General features: G+C 41.1%; 1 protein-coding gene across 2 annotated transcripts; it reads right to left on the bottom strand.

Moving 5' to 3' along the window:
- Nucleotides 1-4,722: 4,722 nt before the first annotated feature.
- Nucleotides 4,723-6,432, bottom strand: LOC131225602 (leucine-rich repeat extensin-like protein 3). Of its 2 annotated transcripts, none has more exons than XM_058221154.1 (3): nucleotides 6,289-6,432; nucleotides 5,967-6,048; nucleotides 4,723-5,645 (listed from the first exon to the last, which is right to left on the bottom strand). In XM_058221154.1, exons 1-3 carry the CDS (start codon nucleotides 6,307-6,309, stop codon nucleotides 4,969-4,971), a joined length of 780 nt encoding a protein of 259 aa, XP_058077137.1. In that variant the 5' UTR covers nucleotides 6,310-6,432; the 3' UTR covers nucleotides 4,723-4,968. The 2 variants fall into 2 exon arrangements, with proteins under 2 accessions (XP_058077137.1, XP_058077136.1); XM_058221153.1 differs by having other exon boundaries at nucleotides 5,967-6,051; nucleotides 6,289-6,430.
- Nucleotides 6,433-23,032: the final 16,600 nt, after the last annotated feature.

The raw sequence follows: 23,032 nt of genomic DNA, 5'->3' as shown, positions 1-23,032 counted from the left end.
GTGCACTATGGGCCCCACGATGATGTATGTGTTTCATCCATTCCGTCCATCCATTCTTCCATATCATTTTATGGTATGAGCCCAAAAATGAGGTTGATCCAAATCTCAAGTGGACCGCACAATGTTGATTGAATGCCCATCTTTAAAAACTTCATAGGGGCCACAAAAGTTTTGTATCAAGCTGATATATATATCTTCCTTTCATCCAAGTCTTCATGACCTAATCAACAGGTTAGATGTCAAATAACCATTCAGTGGGCCCTAGGAGGTTTTTAATGGTGGACATTCAATCACTACTATTTTCCCATGGTGTGGTCCACTTGAGATTTAGATCTACCTCATTTTTGGGATAAGGCTTAAATTTATCTTTCAAAATGGATGGACGGCGTGGATAAAACACATACATCATGGTGGAGTCCACATGGCACCGACCACTAGCCACCTGGCTAGTGGCGGCGTCACTAGCCAAACCGTCGTCCTGGTAATTGATGGTTAACTCGCACCCTAGTCTTCCACCATCAAAGTATAAACCAGCATTTGACGATCCATACTGTTGCATGCCGCCATTGTACGGTAGCTTATGCGTACCTAAATCCAATCCGTCAAAAGGTGTTGACCCGGAAACTGATTCACAATCCTATTCTCAGATTAGGATTATACTACCATGGTAGTTCACCACCACTTTAAAAATGGTGGTGACTCCCCAACCGTACATTTAGTGAATCACAATCCAGATCGTGATTGTGGATGGAGAATAACTGAAAAATTACGCTCGGTAACAATTTGATTTAGCACTTGAATTTAGAATCATTCACTGTTTTTAACCATCCATTCGAGATCCATGGACGGTTAGGATTTTTTTATTAGTGTGATTTTAAAGGTATGCTCCGTCCACCATGTTACCAACCATTTGGACCGTGTCATACCAGTACATGAGTGCTACACGTGAAAGGACACGGATTATGTAGTAACTCACTGCCCAAAAGCGAGGTGAGCAAACTCTGTGGGGCCCATCGTGATGTATATGTTTCATCGACGCTGTCCATCCGTTTTTTCAGCTCATTTTAATGCATAAGGCCATAATTTAAGCATATCCAAAGCTCAAGTGGACCACACAACAAAAAATGTGGTAATTGAACGCTTACCATTGAAAACTCATCAGGGACCACAGAATTTTTGGATCAAGCTGCTATTTATGTTTTCCCTTCATTCATGTCTGTGTGACTAACAGGTTGGATGACAAATAAACATCACTGTGGGCCCTAGGAAGGTTTCATCGATGGGCCATCATTATCCCCATTTTTTTTTTCTATGGTGTGGTCCACTTGAACTTTTGATATGCTTTAATTTTTGGCTCATGCTCCAAAATGAGCTAAAAAAATGGATGAAAAGTATGGACAATGACAAGTACATCAAGGTGACCCCACTTACACGCTGCACAATCGGCCTCGACTCGTGACAAGGATGAGTCACTCTTAAATGAACATTTATTTGTTGGACTTAAAGATTCATTAAATTTCATTTCAACAGTCCATTTTCTGGATTTAAATATTTATTGTTTTTCATTTTAACCGTCCAACTCAATAGATCACTAAGGATCGTGCGTTGAATGCCCTAAAAACCAGCTCCCAAAAATAGGAGGCTTTCCTCTTTATAATTAATTAGGTTTTCCTTTCATCTCCATACATAGGGCTGTATATGAACCGAGTTAGCTCAGTTAGCTCGCTTGACTCGACTTGAAAAAGTTTGATTTGACTTGATTCAAGTTGAGTTGAGTTGATTTTTTGAGCTTGAAAAAATTTCGAATCGATTTTGGGCTTGCTCGAGCTTAACTCTACTTGAATCGAACCCAACTCGAATCGAACCAGTTCGGTGACGTAGTTACTTTTATATTGATGTTGCTCACCAATTGTTTGATGAACGACTCAACTAAGTGTTGGTTGGTGGCAAAGAAAGTATGTTTCATCAAACAAATACACTTTTTTTCTTGATTTTGATATTGCATGCCTACAAGGTATTTGATGAAATACCTATAAAACTACTGATGGTATTTTACATACTGTGAGAATTTGAAGGTGCAATCTATGTGTTTGTGAAAATGCTACATAGGTGAACTCAGCTCGAACTGGCCCGAGCTACTAACCGAATCAAGTCGAGCTAGCCAGTCAAGCTCGAGGACCTAGCCAAGCCGAGTCGAGTTCGAGCTGAGGTCAGCTAGTGGCTGAGCTGAGTCGAGTTGTGCCAAGCTCAACTCAAATCAACTCATGTACACCTTTTTACATAGGTGATATTGGGTATATTCATCTTATCCATTAAGACCCCGTGCTCCAATATGGATCCACTTGGTTCACCTGAGAACTCATGGAAGTGGATTGACCTTTTTTTTTTGTTAGCTTGTTAGTTCACCTCATTGTCATTTCACACTTCATAGTTAGCCACCCCTATTAGGGAATCGATACTAAGACCTCAGTGTTGAAACAAGTTATCTTTCACTCAGTCTACCACTTGAGCTATGGATCAAGGTAAGTGGACTAATCTTAATACTTGAATCATCCATCACATGTTTTAAAGGTTGGCCAACAACTCTATATTTTTTTTAATAGTTTAATTAATAATTTTTTACTGTTAAACTATGAGTTTTAATCATTGATATGTTTTAAATCAAGTTTGATGAATATTTAATGGCTAAGATCGGATGGTCCACACCTTGGGATGGCATGATTTTCACTTAATAATGTAAACCACAAATAGTGAAAGGAAATATATGGCTGGGGTGGATGGTTTAAAAAGGTAAACAAGACACCTTTATAATCATTTACGTTAATACTAAAGATCAACCAATGATTTAATTGAAATGATATTGATGTTCAACGATCTGATATTGAAGATGAATAATCTTTGGGCCGTTCATCTTCAGTATTAGACCATTGATCATCATATCAATCCAAATTGTATGGTTAATATCTAACATCGATCCAATTGGATTGTTCATCTTCAATATAGGTTGAATTTGACCATTGATTATCAATATCTACCCAATTGAAGAATTTATATTAAAGTTCAGTTTAATCTGACCGTTCATCTTTAGCATCATTTGAATCAAATCATTTAACTTGACAGTACTCCAATTCAGTATGAGCCCAATGAGACAATTCATCCCCACTATTGATCTACCTTTCATCTTTAATAATGCCTAACCTAACCATTGATCTTCAATTTTATATTAATTGGACTGTTCATCTTTGATATTGATCCAATCAGCCTGTTTATATTTAGTATCTTTTGAATTGGATTATTCGTCTCCGACATCAATTGACCATTTATCTTCAATTTGATCAAAGTTAAACGGTTGATCTTTAATTTTGAACTAATTAGATAATTCTTCTTTGATATAGGTCAAACCCAACCGTTCATCTTCAATATCATTGAAGTTGCACCATTCGACTTCGACATTAGTCATAGGTCAATGATTTTCGATCACATATGCTAGACTCTTATGTTAACTTGCCACCATTTAGAAAATGACAGCCACTCATCCTCCTTGCATTTGTTACTGATGTACAGTTATCCAGATTATCAAAAGTGTAGTCAATTGTAGATGGCTCGTATCTCCAGATCACACCAATCGGGCAATCATAACCATCCAATTAATGGCTATCAAACAGAGGGTAAAAAATAAAACAACACGCAGTCCAAATTCAACGGCGAAGATCAGATGGTTAACAACATATCCATTCACAGTTGGGTCAGCGATTTGGAAAGTTTGGATTGCATTAAAACCATACCATGCGCCACCATTTTTTGAATGATGCAGGACTAATATAAGATTGTAGCCATTCAATCAAATTTTAAAATATTTACATAGCAAATATCAGCCACCACAAACCAAGATATTGCAAGGTTACTGGTCAACTAGTGCATAGGTGTACAGCATCCGACGGTCCAAAATGTTGGCCCTATCACAAAAATTTGCTTTGTAGGTCGGTCATCCGAGCCATAGCATATCTGTGGACGAAATTTTGACCGTCTATCACAGAAACTACCTTGTTTTTTAGTTATATGGTATCAAGCTTATTTATTTTTCGCACTATTCTACATCTTTGAGGAAGAAAAGGGGTCTATGCACAGAAGAAGGAAGGTGCAAATATCAATTCCTCATACGAAATGCTGCTTGAGTGGACAGGAATCATCTATAGCACCCGTTTTACCCTGCGCTTAAAACACTCGAGCTATGTGGGGTCCACTATGTTGTATATGTTAAATCCAATACGTCCATCATGTGATAATAATTGTTTGGAAAATACCCAAAAAATATAAGCCAAATAAAAAATCATATGGGCCACACCATTAGGAACAATGTAAGTTTGCTCATCAAACTGCTAATTTAACACGTTGTGCCCTGCCTGAGTTCTGTATCAGGCAAATTCTCCTAATTTCTCTTCATCCTGGCTATTTACACCTGATTAACGGGTTTGATGAAAGGTACGCACTATGGCTGCCCCGCACAAAAGCCTACGGTCAGCATCCCATCCCCAAATTTCCATGTGATGTCGCCCACCCGAACGGTAGATGAAGCTGATTTTTGATAAGAACACAATATCATATATAGAACCTGATAGACGGAGTGGATTTTATATATACAACATGATGGGCCCACAGACTTGGATATTTTAGGTGGCATAAAGGATTCCAGCACTCCATTGAAAGGTCCAGGAGCACAGCGATGGAACAATAGCTTTATAGGATTATTCACAGATAGAACATTGCCAGCCATAGTAGTGGAATGCAGTATAAATTCTCTTGTCCATTCAAGCTAAGAATCTTATTCTACTTTCCCACCCTTTCGCAAATTCTCATTACTCCTTAAGACACCCAAGAATACTATTATTATACTAATTTACATCATTAACTGTCCATAAAATCTAAGAGACCACAACCAAAAACCCCATCTCATTAACCTACTTATCTCTATGCTATTATGCATGCATTCGGATTCTCGTCACTGAAAATAGAAGTAATGTTATTCCCATCGCCATTGCTCCGGCCTTGGTACTCGTCGACATAGTGTTCTGTCCTACTGTAATGTATGTTTTGTGGTGGTGACTGAGGGTACCCATGATCAGATACATAAGCTGAAATGTGTGGTGATGGTCTGTAGTTGTTGTAGCTGTGAGTAACATATTGTGGAGTTTCTTGGCGGTACACGTGGCTGCTAGGGTATGTGTTCCATGGCCCACCGTATCCGTAGTCGTGTGGGTGATGGTGTATTATGTGGACCGCTTCGACGTCCTTAGGCTCCGATGGGCCCACCGGTTGTCTTGGAGCTGTATCGGTTGGCGCGGTTGATGGGGTTGCCTCTTGGGGTGGATTTTCCGGTGGAGATGGTTCTTTAGCGGGCTCGGCCGGTGGAGTTTGTTCTGAGGGTAGAGGCTCGATTGGTGGCGGATTGGTGGCATCTGGGGCCGGTGGGTTGCTTTCAGCTGGTGCTGGTGGGGTTTGTGGTTGAGGTTCACTTGCTTCTGTGTGGACACAAATGGTGGCAATCTTTCTTGTCTTCTTAATGGCTTTGATGATCATTTCAGGATCGGCCCACCCAACGATTGTCAACTTTTGTTGTGGTAAATCGATATAGACATCATATATACCTATGAAAATCAAGTAATCAAATATGTAAGCTTTTAATTTGTTCAAGTAATCTTGAAGAATATTAAAACCATCATTTTTTGTAGAAGTCATATCAGAATTGATTGTGTTCAGCTACATGAATCTTGTTCTGCCTTGCTACTATTGTTGAAATGTTAAATTGTCAAGATTCATGAGAAAAGTTAGCCAAAAGTTTCATGTTTGCAGTTGATATGATACAATCTTCCTTTATTTAGGCTTGGGACTGACAATAAAAATATCACAGAAGTTTTAAAGAAAATTAGAAAAAAGACAAATGTTCATAACCACCAACAATCAATTACCTTTAATTCCATGCAATGCCTTCTTGATCTTCTGCACGCAGCCATTACAGTCCATCCGGACCTGTATCTCCATGATACGCGGCTTCTAAATTTTGATTAAAAAAGAAAATTAAGAAAACACCCAATAATCAAACTAATTAGAAATGGCTCCTACATTGTAACATAGGTAAGAGGGTCGAGCCCGGTGCAATTCCATTAGGACCCAATGGTCCCAACATCGATGCCAGGGGTTCAACCCCAGCAATCCTTTAAAAAAAAATCACACATATTAACATTAATAAGAGAATTATATGATGTGTGGGAGACATAGTTAGAAACATACCTCTAATTGATCAGGAACCATGAGTAACCAAAACTCCAGGTTTTGGAGAGGAAGGGTGGTTTTCTATATGGTTTTGGAAACTGGGCAGTGTGTGAATGAAGAATCACAAGGTGCCATTCATTTGTACATGAAGGAATGGAATATTAGGAGGCTAAAAGGTGTGGGCCATGCAAGGAATCATGCAATAGAAATGTGAAAGAGAGAGAGAGAGAGAGAGAGAGAGAGAGAGACTTGAAAAGAGCTTGCCTCTTTACTTTCCACAGGTCATTGTCATATCTCTAAGGGTCGGATGGACAGGAGAAAGGGATAGGCGTGCGATTGGAATATAAAGCCAAAGGGACTTTGCTTGGATGGCCCAACTATAATTGAGGTGTGATTGGAATATCCAAGCCGACCATTGAACTAAAGTGAGCACGATCACGAGTCCTTAGTCAAAAACAACCAAAGTCGCTTTGGGTGAAGGATATCCACCCTATGTGCATCCCCATCGTTAAAAAATTTTGTGGCCCATGCTTTTTTTACACATAAAGAAAAAGTGACAAGCATCACATCTTATCAAGTTATTAACATCATTGAGTTATTTACATGAAAGAACCTGTCTTCCTTGTGGCCCAATGCTTGTGATAGGTGAGCCGTTGATATCCAGACCATCTACCAACTAGATTCTACACACGGGGGACCATATTTGAAAAACACACCTGTAGGGACAATCCTAGCCATTAAATTTACTTGCTGAGTTTGAAAGTTAATGATTGGATGGTTCAGAGAGTCAGATGAGTATGCTTTTCAATCTTGGGCCATCTACAGATAAGACCATCTAGATGGATGGTTTGGATTAGTGCACGTTGAGGCAAGACAGGATCCAGTGTGCATGCAACACTTCAGCGGTGCAGTTAGTGCACCTTGGCAATGGATCTGGACGGTGCAGTTAGTGGACGAGCTTTTGGATGAACCATAACACCGAAAGTGAGAACGAGTGGATGTTCGTAACTGTTCCATACGTCAGGTGTTTGCAACGGTCCAGAAAATGTCAATACATTATATGGTTACAAACATCCAAACGGTGTAAATTTTTACCACTAAATTATCCATACTGTGGCCTATCAGTTGGTCGATTTGGATCAGTTGAAAAATTCACCAATATTATGAGTTACAGGTTTGGTATCATTTATTGAAGGGTACCAGACGCACACACAAACTGGCCTTGCAAATATCTTGCTCGGAATAGCTATTTCAGCTCCCCAAAACCGCATGAATTTGACGGTCACCAATCATTATCACTTAGATATAATATCTTTGCAAAATTTGGTGGATTTTAAATCAAGATAATTGGTAGAAAATAAAATAATTTCATGGATGCATAATTCGAATGTCCTTACATTGTTATTCTAGATTCCATTCATTGAACCAAACACGTGTGAATTTTAGTGGCACAGATTAAAATCTGATAACACTCGCAGATAAATCACTTGTGGATATCAGTTTTGCTATATATATTTAGGATATTATAGTATTTTACCTTTTCTTAAGAAATTTAAGAATTTCTTCCCCACCTAAATATTTTAAATTTGGTTATTAAAATATCCAGTCGACTTCGATAAAGACCTGGTTGAGTCTTTGAGTTGATCAGACCCAGTTTGACATCGAGTCACCGAGTCTTTTAGCCAGGGTCTCTTCAACAGTGTACATGGCATGGTTGTAAGGTGATCCTGAGCACCCAAATCTCTAACCCAGCTGCGGATGGTGCGGCAGGAAAAATAGCACTGAGAAGATAATATTAGAAATCTATTTTTTCCACTTACTTGGACCACTCTACTTCTTGTTGGAATATTTGGTTGAATTAAATAGATTATTAAAATCGAGAACAAAAAAAAAATTAAAGTTTTTGAGAAAAAAGACTTATTGAATTGAGTCGAGGTGTGACTGAGTCATTCGGCTTGAAATCGAATTTGCTCCCCTTGGACAGCGTCCCAAGTGCAATAGGTTTCCAGAGCAATCGACCTCCAGGATACAATGACTATGACCTGGTCCCAGCGGTGCACTCCAGTGATGAACTTAGTAAAATTCTTAAACCAGAATAGCAGAGAGAGTTTTATAAAAGAGAAGGATTTTCGTATTTTTGAAACTGGAATGGAAGTCCTTATATAGACTCCGAAGTGGTGCATAAGCACCCTTTACAAATGGTTAGGTCCGTTGGGTTTAAACCAAACAGATGCGACCAACCGGAACAGACACACCTCTGTAGTTTTGTAACGTCTTATCCAACTAAAACAGTGTCCTGAGGCGTCCACGTAGAATTTGCTGAAGGATCGTTCATTTAAATTACTCGTGGTGGGGTACCATAAGTTAATTAACCTAGGATTAGCCCATTAGAGTAGACCAGTCTGGTCATGATCAGACCAAGTACGGGCCGTCAAGCAAGATGACCTGTTTACACTTATCAACAGCCCGTGCGGGGCATACAGTGACCAAGGAAGGTCAGAAAAATCTAAAAATTTGGAGAATTGAAGATCTCACTGGGCTTGTGGTCCATCGTGGACCACGGACTTAGTGGACACCCAGAAAGTAATTATCCGTGCCTTTCCAGCGACACTTGCCAAATGCAACCCACCCAAGGCCAGAATTGAAATCTGACACTCTTAAATAAAATTGAAATGTAAGACATTTCAGCTGTCGAATTTCTTCTAAATTTACAGTGAAGGTCTATCGTATTTTTTTACGCCTGTCCACAAAATCCCGGGCCCGATCGTGGAACGGTATCCGTTGATCTCAAATCAGACCCGTACGATCAAACCCCATATTCGATCGTCTCCAATTTTTCATGACCCTTCATTAGGCCATGGAGCACCTATCTTATAAGTTGTAGGGCCAGAGGGCCACCAGAACCGCCCCAACAACCAGAATGGGCCTCGTAGGCCCATTTAAAGATCGGAGCCATGTGATAAAACCCCGCATCCGTTTGTCCCCAAACTTTGCATGGCCCCTCATCGGGCCATGAGACACCTACATACCAAGTTTGGTGGCCAAGAGGGTGTTATGACCTCTCCAAACCCAATAAGGAGTCCTAGAGGGCCATTGTGGGCATTTGAGGAAACTTAAGGTCAAAGGGCCCAAGTCTAAGAAATAAAGCCCTAGCTCTCTCATAACTCTCTTCTTTACTACAACCACCAAAGAGAGAAAAGGGAGAACAAGAGAGTAAGGAGAGAAGAAAGAGAGAGTGAAGAAGAACAAGGGTGGATTACAGATCGAGGTGGGGCCCAAGGGAGTTTGGTTCTCGCAACTTCTCACCTCTTCCTCAACAAATCTTTCACCCACAACCGGGAGGACCCCTCTCCACCGATTGAGTAGGCAAATCCCACATCCCTTTCTTGAAACCCTTGTGTTGAAAAGGGATTGGTATGAAGTTCTAACATGTAAGTACATTGTCTTAGGATTCTGGCCGAATAGCTGAATATTCTAACATGCAAGTACATTGTCAATAGCTGAATCTTCTATTGCGTTCAACCCACCCTTGCACATACCGACACTTGCCTTGTAAAGGGTGCAACACTTCTTTCCTCTGGCCACGATCAATGAACCCTTGATGAGCTTCTAGCGCCCACCAACAAATTGACTTTCATAGCCATCATCATCCAACCTTCCCGTTGACATCAAGTTGAGGCGAAGGTCTGGAATGTGCGTCACATCTCTGAGAACCAATGTGCAGCCCACATCGGTCTTCACACAAATATCACCGACCTCTACGATCTTCGATACGCCAGAATTTTTCATCTTTACGGTCCCATAGTCACCTAACTTGTAGCTTATGAAGAAGTCCCTACATGGAGTCGCATGAAACGAGGCTCCCAAGTCTATCACCCAGTCGGTGTCCTGACTCGTAGCCATGAGACAAACATTATGATCTGCTGAAGGAATAACTACAACGTCGCCATCTGAAGCGACCGCAGTGGAGTTTGATTCATCTTCCTTCTCCTTTCCTTTTCCTTTCTTGTCGTTCTTCTTACGACATTCATGCTTGTAGTGGCCCTTCTTACCACAATTTCAGCATTTAACATCCTTCGTGGTACTCGACTTTCCTCTTAATTTATCTCTGGCCTTCCCACCCTTTCTGTCCTTTCCTCTCCCTCGATCTTGTATCACAAGGGCCTCTTACTGAGTAGACCCCTGAGACATCCTCATTGTCTCCTCATTGAATAGACAACTAGTTAGCTGTTCCATGGACTTTTCGTTTGGTGCGAAGTTACTTAGAGACACCACCAATGTTTCTCAACTATCAGGCAATGAGCTAAGCAATATTAAAGCCTGTAATTCATCGTCTAGGACCATCTTGATAGTGGAGAGTTGGTTCAATATGTTGCTGACTTCATTCATGTGCTCAGCCACAGAACCACCATCTTTGAACTTGAGATTCATAAGTCGTCTTATCAGAAAAATTTTATGGCCGGCTGTCTTCCTCTATAACACCCTGGGTTTTCAGGGGCCGTGTAGGAACTCGGCCTTCGAATTCCCAGGTGTCGCTCATATCTTAATTATGGTGATTTGTACATAGATCAGTTTAAATAAGCAATAAAGGAATCGGCTGGAACATAAACCACAACCATAACTAATCTACTGAAATAAATGCGACTAAGAAATACAAGTCTATAGGAATATCAAACGGGTCGCATAAGGTGTCGCCCGATAAAATTTATATAAGAAATGCTTAAAGGAAATGGTGCGCTAGATCTATACTCAACAACCCATAATCAACCCGCACGGTCTACAATGATCCGCCCATAAGCTGGAAGTAGGAAAACTCCTCTTCCTTATCCGTGCTCACCTCACTCGACTCGTCGAGCTCTGCCTCACCTATATCTAGTAAAATGGTCTGGTTGGTGCTTTAAAACACCGTCCCAGAGTGAGAGTGAGTAGCTAACTTAGTGGTTACTATTAGCCTTAAGTTACAACTAGAAGCAATTATATGATGAATTTAATGAAATGCATATATTCACAAATTCCTAAATAGTCTTGTTAATGCATATGCATGTATTATGATATGATGCATGATCTCACAACAACACTCCCTCGAGTGACTTCATCTAACGATCGCGCATGACCAACACTCTCTCATTGTGACCTCAACTGCCGAGTCTTCAAATTCTAGCTAATGCGATGTGTGAATAATGTTAGCCGAGTATTTAGTTAATTTCATTCATCCAACAGATTGAGAAAATTGGTACACCCCACATATTATTGCCCTCAACTGGTTGTGAGGCCAAGGTCCCTCAACGTACGAGGCCAGGACCCCGCGATCCTTGATCCCATCGGGTTTCCTAGCCCCAATTTCAAGCACATGGGGAGTGCTGAGAAGAGGGATCGCTCGCGGTCACTATGGGGAGGCTCGTCACCCCAGCGTAGGCTGATAGCTGGGACACAGTGTCCCATTCCACCATGTCTGGCTCTCGAGTCTGTGTATCGGTTTCAAATAGTTCTCAATAGGCTTCAGTGGTTGAAGGGTGTTCTAGGTTCCATACAAGCGTGAGCAGACATGGTTAACGAACATAGTTGGTCAATGAGCGAGCTAGACCGTGCGAGTTCAGGCGAGTACGTGATGGATGACATTGAGTACAAGTAACCCATTTAGTCCAACTATTGTCACCCATTCGCATCCGCACAAACCTGCTGGTTTAGCCGTAGGATGGTCCTACCAATGAGACCACGTTCTCCCACTTCAGTTCCCTAACCAACCCAAGGGTTTATGTCATTCAATAATATTCCAACAATTTCAGATTCACCTTCTAATACTAGTAAAGTCATGCACTTATACATCAAACATAAAAATTCAGATTTTCTACAATGCAGCTACTAACAAAAATACGAAATTAATGTGTGTGCGTGTTGAGTGGGGTTACCGACGAGATCAAGAGCTAAACATTATTTATATAAACATACAGCAAGGATTAATGTTAGCACAAATATACAACAATGATTTATGCAAACACAAACATACAACAAGGATTTTATGCAATCATACATGTCGCAAGGAAGGTTATACTAGAATCACATATGAGATGTACATGCCTCTCCAAATCAAGCCCAATCATGTTGAAGAACAAATAACCAACACTTAACCATTTCATGGGATTTAGGGGGACCTATTATGTAAGGTCTTGGCTAGGTTCTCTCAAGATTACTCAAGCACATCATCCTAACATTCATAATCATTAAATTCATAGTAGAATTGGTGCTAAGCCACCTAAGGATAATAATCTGCACCTTTAAGAAGGAATCTCCGATTTTGAGCTCTTAGGGTTAGGTTTTTAGAGAAAATTGTTGAAAGACCTAAACAAACATACAAGCTTATGAGATTTGGGATAAAAAACTATTGAAACCCTAACTTATATTTGAGATTCAATACTTACCTCCAACCATTATCGGGAAAGCTCTAACGATGACTCCGGCTATGGCGAGGCAGCTAAAGAGGGGATGAGAGGGCGGAGGTGCACCAACACCCACACCCCAAGGTCTCTCTCTTCTCCTTTCTCCTCTTTTTCTCCTCTTTCTCTTTTTCTCTCTTTGTCCCTTTCTTTCTTCTAGGGCAAATTCGTATGGGGAGAGGGGGTGCCCAAATGAGGCCCTTTTATAATGCCAGATTTGGTGTAAATGGCCCGAAGGTTTGGGTTTTTATTATACTAGCCTTATGGGAGGATTTTTCTAGCCTCTAGGGCCCACTACGGGGTGTATATATTGATATACATCGTAGGATAGTTATCCCTAATGATGATCTACGCATGGACATGTTCGACCTGCCATTTGGATGCGCCGATCGACAGGTATGATTAGAAGTCTGTTCAACGGTCACCGATGGTCGATCGGGGCCATGACAATACAGATATGAGCAGAAAAATATCCTTACTCCACGTGTGAAGTTTGGTCATAAATCGATGGTTCGAAATCCTCAACTTTGCATAAGAGTTGACGACCCAATTCACTTAAGTTTCAGCTTCTTCCTTTAGGGTATTTGCACTTCTCATGCACTCGTCCTTTGGCTCAAGTTGAGCGATTCTGGACAGTACTCAGGTTTAACTCCCGCGATGGCTGTCAAGCCTAGTAAGACGGACATTATTCTATAGTTTTGGAACTAGTGGCCCACCAACGAGCGGTCTAGAGCTTGTTCAAAAAATTGAGTTATTTCTTGAATGAATTAGGTATTGAGATTTCTCGTGGGCAATGATTAGGGTTTAGATTAACTATGTTCATAGTGCGGCCTATTTATAGTTATTGAAAGTGGAGATTTGGTCATAATTACTTTAAACTGTCGGTTTTAGGCTAAAAGAGTAACGGGGTTGATTTGGTCTATTAGTCAAGATCCGGGCCTTATCTGACTCGGCTTCGGTTAGATCTTTAATTTATTCATGATTGTCTTGATTAGTTAGTGATGGGTCGGTTAGATTTGAGTTTTATGTGAGTAAAATTTGGGGCTACACCTGTTGTTCAATAGATCGGGCGGATTCGTTGGCTTCTTACAGTTGATTAATTGGACTTGTGCGGTTCTTTACTGGTACCACCCCTGTATAAACTAATATTGAGTACTAATGGTCATTACGTGATATTATAAGTTAATTAATAAAAAATTTTTAAGGATTTTTGGAAATCCAAAATAGTGAAAATCCAGGACGTTACAATCTACCCTCCTTAAAAACAATTTCGTCCTTGAAATTGCCTAAGGGTAATAAGTAAAGATATTATCATTTCATTTGCTTAAGTTTTGTTGGTTTCGGGTTTATATACGTTTTAGGGTATATAATAAATACACTAACCTAGCTCATTGTGATCTACCCCCCTTAAAAGTTTTCACCTTTGAGGTTTGAAAATAAATGTCAAAATCATCATTATCGTACTAAGTGTTTGATAATAAAGTTTACCTAAGGGTGGTATATTCTACTCTTCATAATTAGGCTAATACGGAAAGACAGTTGTGGTAGGCTTTGATCCCATACGTTGATCCTCTGCTTGACCAGGGTAGAAAGATCGTTGTATCCCTTCCTAGTCCTGATAGATCGTGGTCTTCTGCTCGATCAAAGCAGTGAGTCTGTTGGTATTCACCTAAGATCGAGAATTGGGTTAAGCCGTGAATACTTCGCAAATGTATGGTTTCATAATTCCGCAGTCCGATTATTCTTAACATTTGGAAGATATCGAAATTTATTAAAAAGTTCAAGTTTCACATTTATAATATTTTAGTGGGTGGTGAGTCTCCAACGGTGCTTATGATCAAACGACTATCCTAGAAAAGTTTTTCGAAACTTAAGGTTCCTCTTGACATTATCATTTTGATCCTATGGTTAGTGAGTTATGGACAAATCACACTTTGGTTTCATAAATTTGAACTGGGGAGGAAGAATCAAAAGTTTTAAGGTATTCTTGAGGTTTGGAGTGATGGTGATGCAAAGAATACCGCCGAAAAGGAAAAAGGAAGAACATTATCTCCTCAAAGTGGTATGAACTTTGAATCCATAAGAGAATAAGAACCCAAAATATTTTAGTACAGTCCACTTCAAATACGAACTCATAAATTCTTAAGCAATGAAACGAAACCCTACTTAAGAAGTCTAATTCTTAAGCGAGTTCGCTCGTCGCGGGCTCGACTCGTATCTTAATTTCTCTCATCAATCTGTACCTCCCTTAGTGGCACTCCAAGTACGTAAGAAATGTCCTCCACCCCGAAGTGGAACCTCTTGCTACCCACTAAAAGATCAATGCCCAATGGCTTGAATTTAGGGTTTCTAATTCGGGTGTAGAAAGCCCTAGCTTGTCCCTCATCGGCGTGAGAACCTCCGTAGAATATGAGACAATTCCTTTTCCATAAGTCGATTGAGCAGAGCGGAGTTTTTGAACAGGTGCTCCTCCACAGAGGCTTCGAAGGCGACCTCGCACTTGCAGAAATTTTCGATATCTTTTACGGGCGGTGGGGAAGCTTGAGTTGCGAGTCCTTTTTGAGAATCGTTTCTTCTCTTAGATTGGACTTCCGAGCTCGACTTCTCCTTCGGATCGGCCTTCTTTTTACTACGCCTTTCTCGGCTTGGTCCCGGCTCGGCGGGTGCCGGTCTCTTCTTCCCCATAAGAGAAAGGATTACCAGAATGGAGAAGATGGAGGCGACGGTTGCCTAGAACGCCATTTCCCTCAGCTAAGACAGATTGGTTGTGCGAAATGTAGGTGTATTATTGGAGGGAAGATTCTAGGGATGGTTTTGGGGGGGACTTGAGAATGAGTTTATGAATGATTTGAGGAATGTATTTTGGAAATGGGTTGAGAGGGGTTTGTTAAGAATGGTCTTGGGGGTATGGTTTGAAAGTGAGTGTTGGTGGTTGGTTTTGGGTTGGATATGAGGAAGAAGAGATGGGAGTTTGTTGGAGAGGAGGGATTTGAAGAATGGCTTTGGGAATGGACATGAGAATGGGGTTTGGTGTTGGACTTTGTGAATGGGGTTTGAGAGTGATGGAGTGGGGAGAATTTGTGAATGGGTTTGAAGAAATGTGATTTGAGGAAGGGTTGAAAATGGGTTGACAAGAATGGTTTTGAAGAAAGATGGAGTGAGATGGGTTTTCTTAGAGATTTGGAAGAATGGAGGGTGGTGGAGGGATAGGAAAGAAGTGCTAGGGGTTTTAAATTTCTATAGAAATGGGCCCCACACGTGTACACATTTAAAAAAGGGGAGGATCCCATGTTAGAGGCTGGGTGGGGGCCACACCGGTCGGGCGGGGTCCTGCCGAGCCGTTGGAGAGTTGGACGGGGGCCGTGCTTGCTGAGCGGGGTCACGTCAAGCTGCTCGACGCCCGGGCGGGGTCGGGCCGGTCGGGCGGGGGTGCGCGGACGGGATCAGGCGGACAGGTGGGGTCGCGCGGGCAGGGTCCCACCGACCCACTGCTTTCTGGGCGGGGTCCACTTGTTTCATGGTTTCCCGAGCGCGGTTAAGGCCCCCCTAGACGTACCATATATGATTTGGGGTAGAGAAAACTGATCTACACAATGAGCCCAGTTATTTCGCGAGATTCCTCGCGGTTAGTGGTCAAAAATTCATTTTATCTCCATTTTCACTATTTCCGGTAAATTTTTATTCACCCCTAAATCCTTATCCCCGAATGGGTCGGAACTATCAAGTTTGGCCTGGTATTCACTCATTTGGTCTAGGACGATGGTTTTGACTGTCTAATCATTCAGTTTCGGCTCGGTCCTCTCAATGGGTTGAGATACTGTAAGACTCTCAGACCCATTTCTTAGCATCACTACCCTCTCTCACTCCTCAATCCTAACTCCTTGGAAGTCTTGCCTTCTGTCTAAGATGATCAGTTCAGTGCCTGGGGTGGTTCCTAGCATTTCTATATCTCTATTGCGTTTTCTCTCAAGTTAGCGGACGCGTTAGTGAGTTCATGGTCCACGACACCGTCTAAGTCTTTCTATTCGTAAACCCTAACGTTTTAGTCTTTGGACTTGCCAAATGGCATGATCTCGGGATCCTATACATGCTTCTAAGTTCGATCGCTCTCTACTATGTCAGGGAATGTATTATGGTGAGTTCATAATCCACAACCTAATTTAATCCAAACCATTGCTCTGATACCATCTGTAATACCCCAGGTTTTCAAGGGCTGTGTAGGAATTCGGCCTCCGAATTCCCGGGTGTCGCTTATATCTTAATTATGGCGATTTGTACATAGATCAATTTAAATAAGCAATAAAGGAATTGGCTGGAACATAAATCATAACCACAACTAATCTACCGAAATAAATGCGACTAAGAAGTACAAGTCTATAGGAATATTAAACGGGTTGCATAAGGCGTCGCCCGACAAAATTTATATAAGAAATGTTCAAAGGAAATGGTGTGCTAGATCCCTACTCAATAACCCATAATCAACCCGCACAGTCTACGGTGATCTGCCCATAAGCTAGAAGTAGGAAAGCTTCTCTTCCCTATCCGTGCTCACCTCGCTCGACTCGTCGAGCTCTGCCTCACCTGCATCTAGTAAAAGGGTCTGGTTGGTGTTTTAAAACACCGTCCCAAAGTGGGAGTGAGTAGCTAAATCAGTGGTTACTATTAGCCTTAAGTTATAACTAGCAGCAATCATATGATGAATTTAATGAAAGACATACATTCATAGATCCCTAAATAGTCTTGTTAATGCATATGCATGTATTATGATATGATGCATGACCTCACAACAACACTCCCTCGAGCGATTTCGTCTAACGATCGCGCATGACCAACACTCCCTCATTGCGACCTCAACTGTCGAGTCGCCAAATTCTAGCTAATACGATGCGTGAATAATGTTAGCTGAGTATTTAGTTAATTTTGTTCATCCAGCAGATTGGGGAAACTGGTACATCCCATGTATCATTGCCCTCAACTGGTTGAGAGGCCAAGGCCCCTCAATGTGCGAGGCCAAGACCCCACGTCCTTGATCCCATTAGGTTCCCCATCTTAAATTTCAAACGCATGGGGAGTGCTGAGAAGAGGGATCGCTCGCGGTCACTATGGGGAGGCTCGTCACCCCAGCGTAGGCCGACAGCTCGGACACAGTGTCACATTCCACCATGCCCGACTCTCGAGTCTGTGGATCGGTTTCAAATGATTATCAATAGGCTTCAGTGGTTAAAGGGTGTTCCAGGTTCCATACAGGTATGAGTAGACATGGTTAACAATCATGGTTGGTCAATGAGCGAGCTAGACCATCCGAGTTCAGGCGAGTACATGACGGACGACATTGAGTAGAAGCGACTCATATATTCCAACTATTATCGCCCATCGCATCCATCCAAACCCGCTGGTTTAGCCGCAGGATGGTCCTACCAATGGGACCACGTTCTCCCACTTTAGTTCCCTGACCAATCCAGAGGTTTATGTCATTCAATAATATTCCAACAATTTCAGATTCACCTTCTATTACTAGTAAAGTCATGCACTCATACATCAAACATAAAAATTCAGATATTCTATAATGCAACTACTAACAAAAATACGAAATTAATGTGTATGTGTGTTGAGTGGGGTTACCAACGAGATCAAGAGCTAAACATCATTTATAGTACAAACATACAAAAAGGATTAATGTTTTCACAAACATACAACAAGGATTTATGCAAGCACAAACATACAACAAGAATTTTATGCAATCATACATGCCACAAGGAAGGTTACGCTAGAATCACATATGAGATGTACATGCCTCTCCAAATCAAGGCCAATCATGTTGAAGAACAAATAACCAATACTTAACCATTTCATAGGATTTAGGGTCCCTATCATGTAAGGTCTTGGCTAGGTTCTCTCTAGATTACTCAAGCACATCATCTTAACATTCATAATTATTAAACTCATAGTAGAATTGGTGCTAGGCCACCTAAGGATAATAGTCCGCACCTTTAAGAAGGAATCTCTGATTAAGAGCTCCCAGGGTTAGGTTTTTAGAGAAAATTGTTGAAAGACCTAAACAAACATACAAGCTTATGAGATTTGGGATAAACAACTATTGAAACCCTAAATTATATTTAAGATTTAACACTTACCTTTAACCATTGTCGGGAAAGCTCCAACGACGTCTCCGGCTATGGCGAGGCAGGTAAAGCGGGGATGAGAGGGTGGAGGTGTACCAACACCCACACCCCAAGGTCTCTCTCTTCTCCTTTCTCCTCTTTTTTACCTCTTTCTCTCTTTCTCCCTTTCTTTCTTCCAAGACAAATTCGTATGGGGAGAGGGGGTGCCCAAATGAGGCCTTTTATAATGCGAGATTTGGTGTAAATGGCCCCAAGGGTTGGGTTTTTATTATACTAGCCATATGGGAGGGTTTTTCTAGCCTCTAGGGCCCACTACGAGGTGTACATATTGATATACACATGGATATGTTTGTCCCGCCATTTGGATGCGCCGATCAACAGGTATGATTAGAAGTTTGTTCAATGGTCACCGATGGTCGATCGGGGCCGTGGCAATACGGATATGAGCAGAGAAATATCCTTACTCCACGTGTGAAGTTTGGTCATAAATCGACGGTCCGAAATCCTCAACTTTGCATAAGAGTGGACGGCCCAATTCACTTAAGTTTCAGCTTCTTCCTTTAGGGTATTTGCACTTCTCATGTACTCATCCTTTGGCTCAAGTTGAGCAATTCTGGACAGTACTCAGGTCCGACTCCCGTGATGGATGTCAAGCCCAGTAAGACAGACATTATTCTATAGTTTTGGAACGAGTAGCCCACCAACGAGCGGTCTAGAGCTTGTTCGAAAAATCGGGATATTTCTTAAATGAATTAGGTATTGAGATTTCTCGTGGGCAATGATTAGGGTTTAGATTAACTATGTTCATAGTGCGGCCTATTGATAGCTATTGAAAGTGGAGATTTTGTCATAATTACTTTAAACCGTCGGTTTTAGGCTAAAAGAGTAACAGGGTTGATTTGATCTATTAGTCAAGATCCGGACCTTATTTGACTCGGCTTCGGTTAGATCTTTAATTTATTCATGATTGTCTTAATTAGTTAGCGATGAGTCGGTTAGATTTGGGTCCTATGTAAGTAAATCATGGGGCTACACCTGATGTTCAAGTGATCGGGTGGATTCATCGGACTTGTGTAGTTCTTTTCTGGTACTACCCCCGTATAAACCAACATTGAGTCCTAATGGTCATTAAGTGATATTATAAGTTAATTAATAAAAAAATTTCAAGGATTTTTGAAAATAGAAAACAGTGAAAATGCAGGACATTACATCCTCTCATACAGCCCTTGCAGTTTCAGTCATAGGCTAGTGGCTGAGGTCTCTATAGACACATGGTGAAATACGAAATCGTCCAACTATTGTCTAATAAACCCCACCGCCTTCCAGCCCATCTTCTTCCAATCATCATCTGACATATCTTTTGACTTTGTTGATATGCCTTGAATTGGAGAATACAAGTCCTTGCAATAAAGTAAGTCCTCCATCTTAGCCTTCCATATGGTCCATTTAGAACCATTGAGACTGATCATCCTTGATGAACCACCTTCCATAATTCAAATCGATCATACTCTAATTAATAAACCAATAACTCTGATACCACTTTGTTGGGGGCCTTGCACAAAACCTTAGGATTTAGCTTCCCAAAAACACCAGAATTATGGGATATTAAAGCAATGAAATAACTCAAAGCACAAACCACACGACACAAGAGATTTTTACGTGAAAAACCCTTAAAAGAGGTAAAAACCATGAGACCTAGTCTAGAGCAACAATCCACTATGAAGTAGAACGTTACAATCGATCACAAGCACACACCGCTTGGATCAAACCTTCTTCACTCACATAGGAGCGAATGAATAATAAGAGAATAAAAGAAAAATTGGAAAGATTTCATTGATCACGAGGACGTAGAAGCGCTGAGACATCGATTACAAATTCTCCCTTCTACAAGCTTCCTCTCTCTCCCTTTCTCTCTCTCTCACCTTGGTTGTGAAAACCCTTAGAATACCCTTCTTAATTGCCCTAGAAAAGCCTTAGGGACCCCTATTTATAGTTTAGGCAACTCCCTTTCGCACCTCTTGAGAAACCTCATAAAATCCGGACTCAAATCTGCATAACCTCAACTAGTCGAGCACCTCCCTCGACAGGTCGAACACCTCAGAATATTTAACCTAATTGGTCGCTGGACTTTGAGTCGAGCACCACTTGACTGGTCGAGCACCACCCTCGACCGGTCGAGTGAGGCACTCGACCGGTCGAGCTTAGGGAGAAAATCCCCATCACAGAAGAACTGGGATTACCAATTCGTGTGGAGCATTGAGAGAGGAGTTTCGATGGATTTCAAACTCCTCAACCATCTAACCTATATTAGCAGAGTTGGGTCCCCAATCCTACATCATTGAAAGTAGCTACAAAGCTACAGTCCCATCTCGTCTTCTCTAAGGGGTGTAAGGAGAGGAAGATTTCGGCGTTCTAATTCCACAACAATGAAAATACAAATAGGTAAACCATCTTCTTCATCAATCCTTCATATCCAATGCACAACAGATTCTACAGCTATTCCACATCTAGATCTTACAGGTCCTACATGATGGATGGTTCACATCAAAGGTAGGCCCAAGATGATGGGTGTTCCATATTGAAGGTGGCCACGAAATTATGCATGGTCCACTTAATTCGAAGGTGTGCCTGTGTCTAATTTGGTTGGCAAATTCCCATATAAGGAATTCATGCTTATGTCCAAAGACTCCCAAGTCTTGTAGGCTCCCAAGCTCCAAAGGAAGACTCCAGATAATAATTTCCAGGGACGTTTGTAATAGGCCTCTGAGCCGTCCAATAGTGGAGGGTTAATCTTCTGAAGAAGCTGTTGTGATCAAGCCTGAGTTCTCTGAGCATTTTCAGGTTAGATCATATCACTGGAGGTAGAGCTTCAAGTAGTTGGTTCTGGCTGAAATCTATATTGACATTTGTATGCGTTTTCATGTACACGCATCCATATAGCCCTATTTAAACAATGGTTTCTAACCTTTAAGAATGTTATAAAAAAAAAAATTCTAATGCATACAACCATTTGTATATTTATTGGTTAGTGAAAATTCCTTTGCTATATTAATCATTACATGATAAATCTAAGTTACAACTCAAAATTTCAAGCAAAAGAAAAAGGTCATACTACTTGCAGTTTGAAATCTAGGGCACAAAGAGGAATGATATTGTGCAGCCCACTTCATATAAGCTCCATGAAATGTGTTCTCCATCGTAGACAAAAATGGCAAATGTGCAAAACGAATGGTAAGTGTTGTAGAGATAACTAAACTGACATGTTGTACGGGAAATACAATTAATCATAGTAGGAATGCCTTAAAGCTGGGCCAATTGGAATATCAAAATAAACTTCCCAAGCTAATAAGGTACCGAAAGAGAAATGAGCTTTGGGTCGACCTTGAACTGAACTATTTAAGGGCAGAACTTAGTGATGGGAATCACCTACTGAGTTGACTAGATGGACCTCGATCAAAGAAATGGAAGACCCGGAGAGAATTCTGCTTCGAATTAAGAAAGGAAAGATTTAATATAATTCTATTTGAAAATCATGCTGACTGAGGCAGACTCAACGATACTTTTAGAAGTAAATCCCTATCCAAATAAGGACCTTCTAGCAAATCCAGAATATCCCACAAGGATACATAAGTCTTGAAGCTGCCTAAGCATCCTATAAGTATACCCATTACAATTGGAGAAAAGTAAGTACCAAAAACCTTATTTCAAGTCTCACATCTACTTTCAGTCCGCCCACCTAACTTACGCATCAGACGGTCCCCAGCCACAATCGACACTCTCGTTGTCCTTTACGTATTATTGTTGTGGGTATCCGTATGTCTACATGCTATTACACCTAACTAGTCAGATTTGAGCAATAACATTTACAAAACAATTATTTGAAAAAAAATAAATCATGAAAATTTTACTCGAAGATGAAAGGTGACACATATGTGCACCGAAGACAGATTATACACATGTGATATATTGGCACATGTGAGACATTGACACATGTGAAATGCTTGAAGATCGAATGTTGCATATTGATACATGTGGCATATGTGGAGTGCATAAAGATGAACGACAACACATGTGGCATTTGTGACACAGTAGCACATGTTGTGCTTTTACACATGTAGGGGGCGTGGAGATGAGGGCAGCACAAGTTGCACATTGGGGCATGTGCCATGTTGACACATTTGATGATTGGCAGTTGTATACGTTGCA

Source organism: Magnolia sinica, chromosome 14 (genome assembly GCF_029962835.1).
Source record: "Magnolia sinica isolate HGM2019 chromosome 14, MsV1, whole genome shotgun sequence".
NCBI classification, from domain to species: domain Eukaryota; kingdom Viridiplantae; phylum Streptophyta; class Magnoliopsida; order Magnoliales; family Magnoliaceae; genus Magnolia; species Magnolia sinica.
The sequence above is the reverse complement of the archived record's forward strand: the minus strand, read 5'-3'. Positions and strand labels throughout refer to the sequence as shown.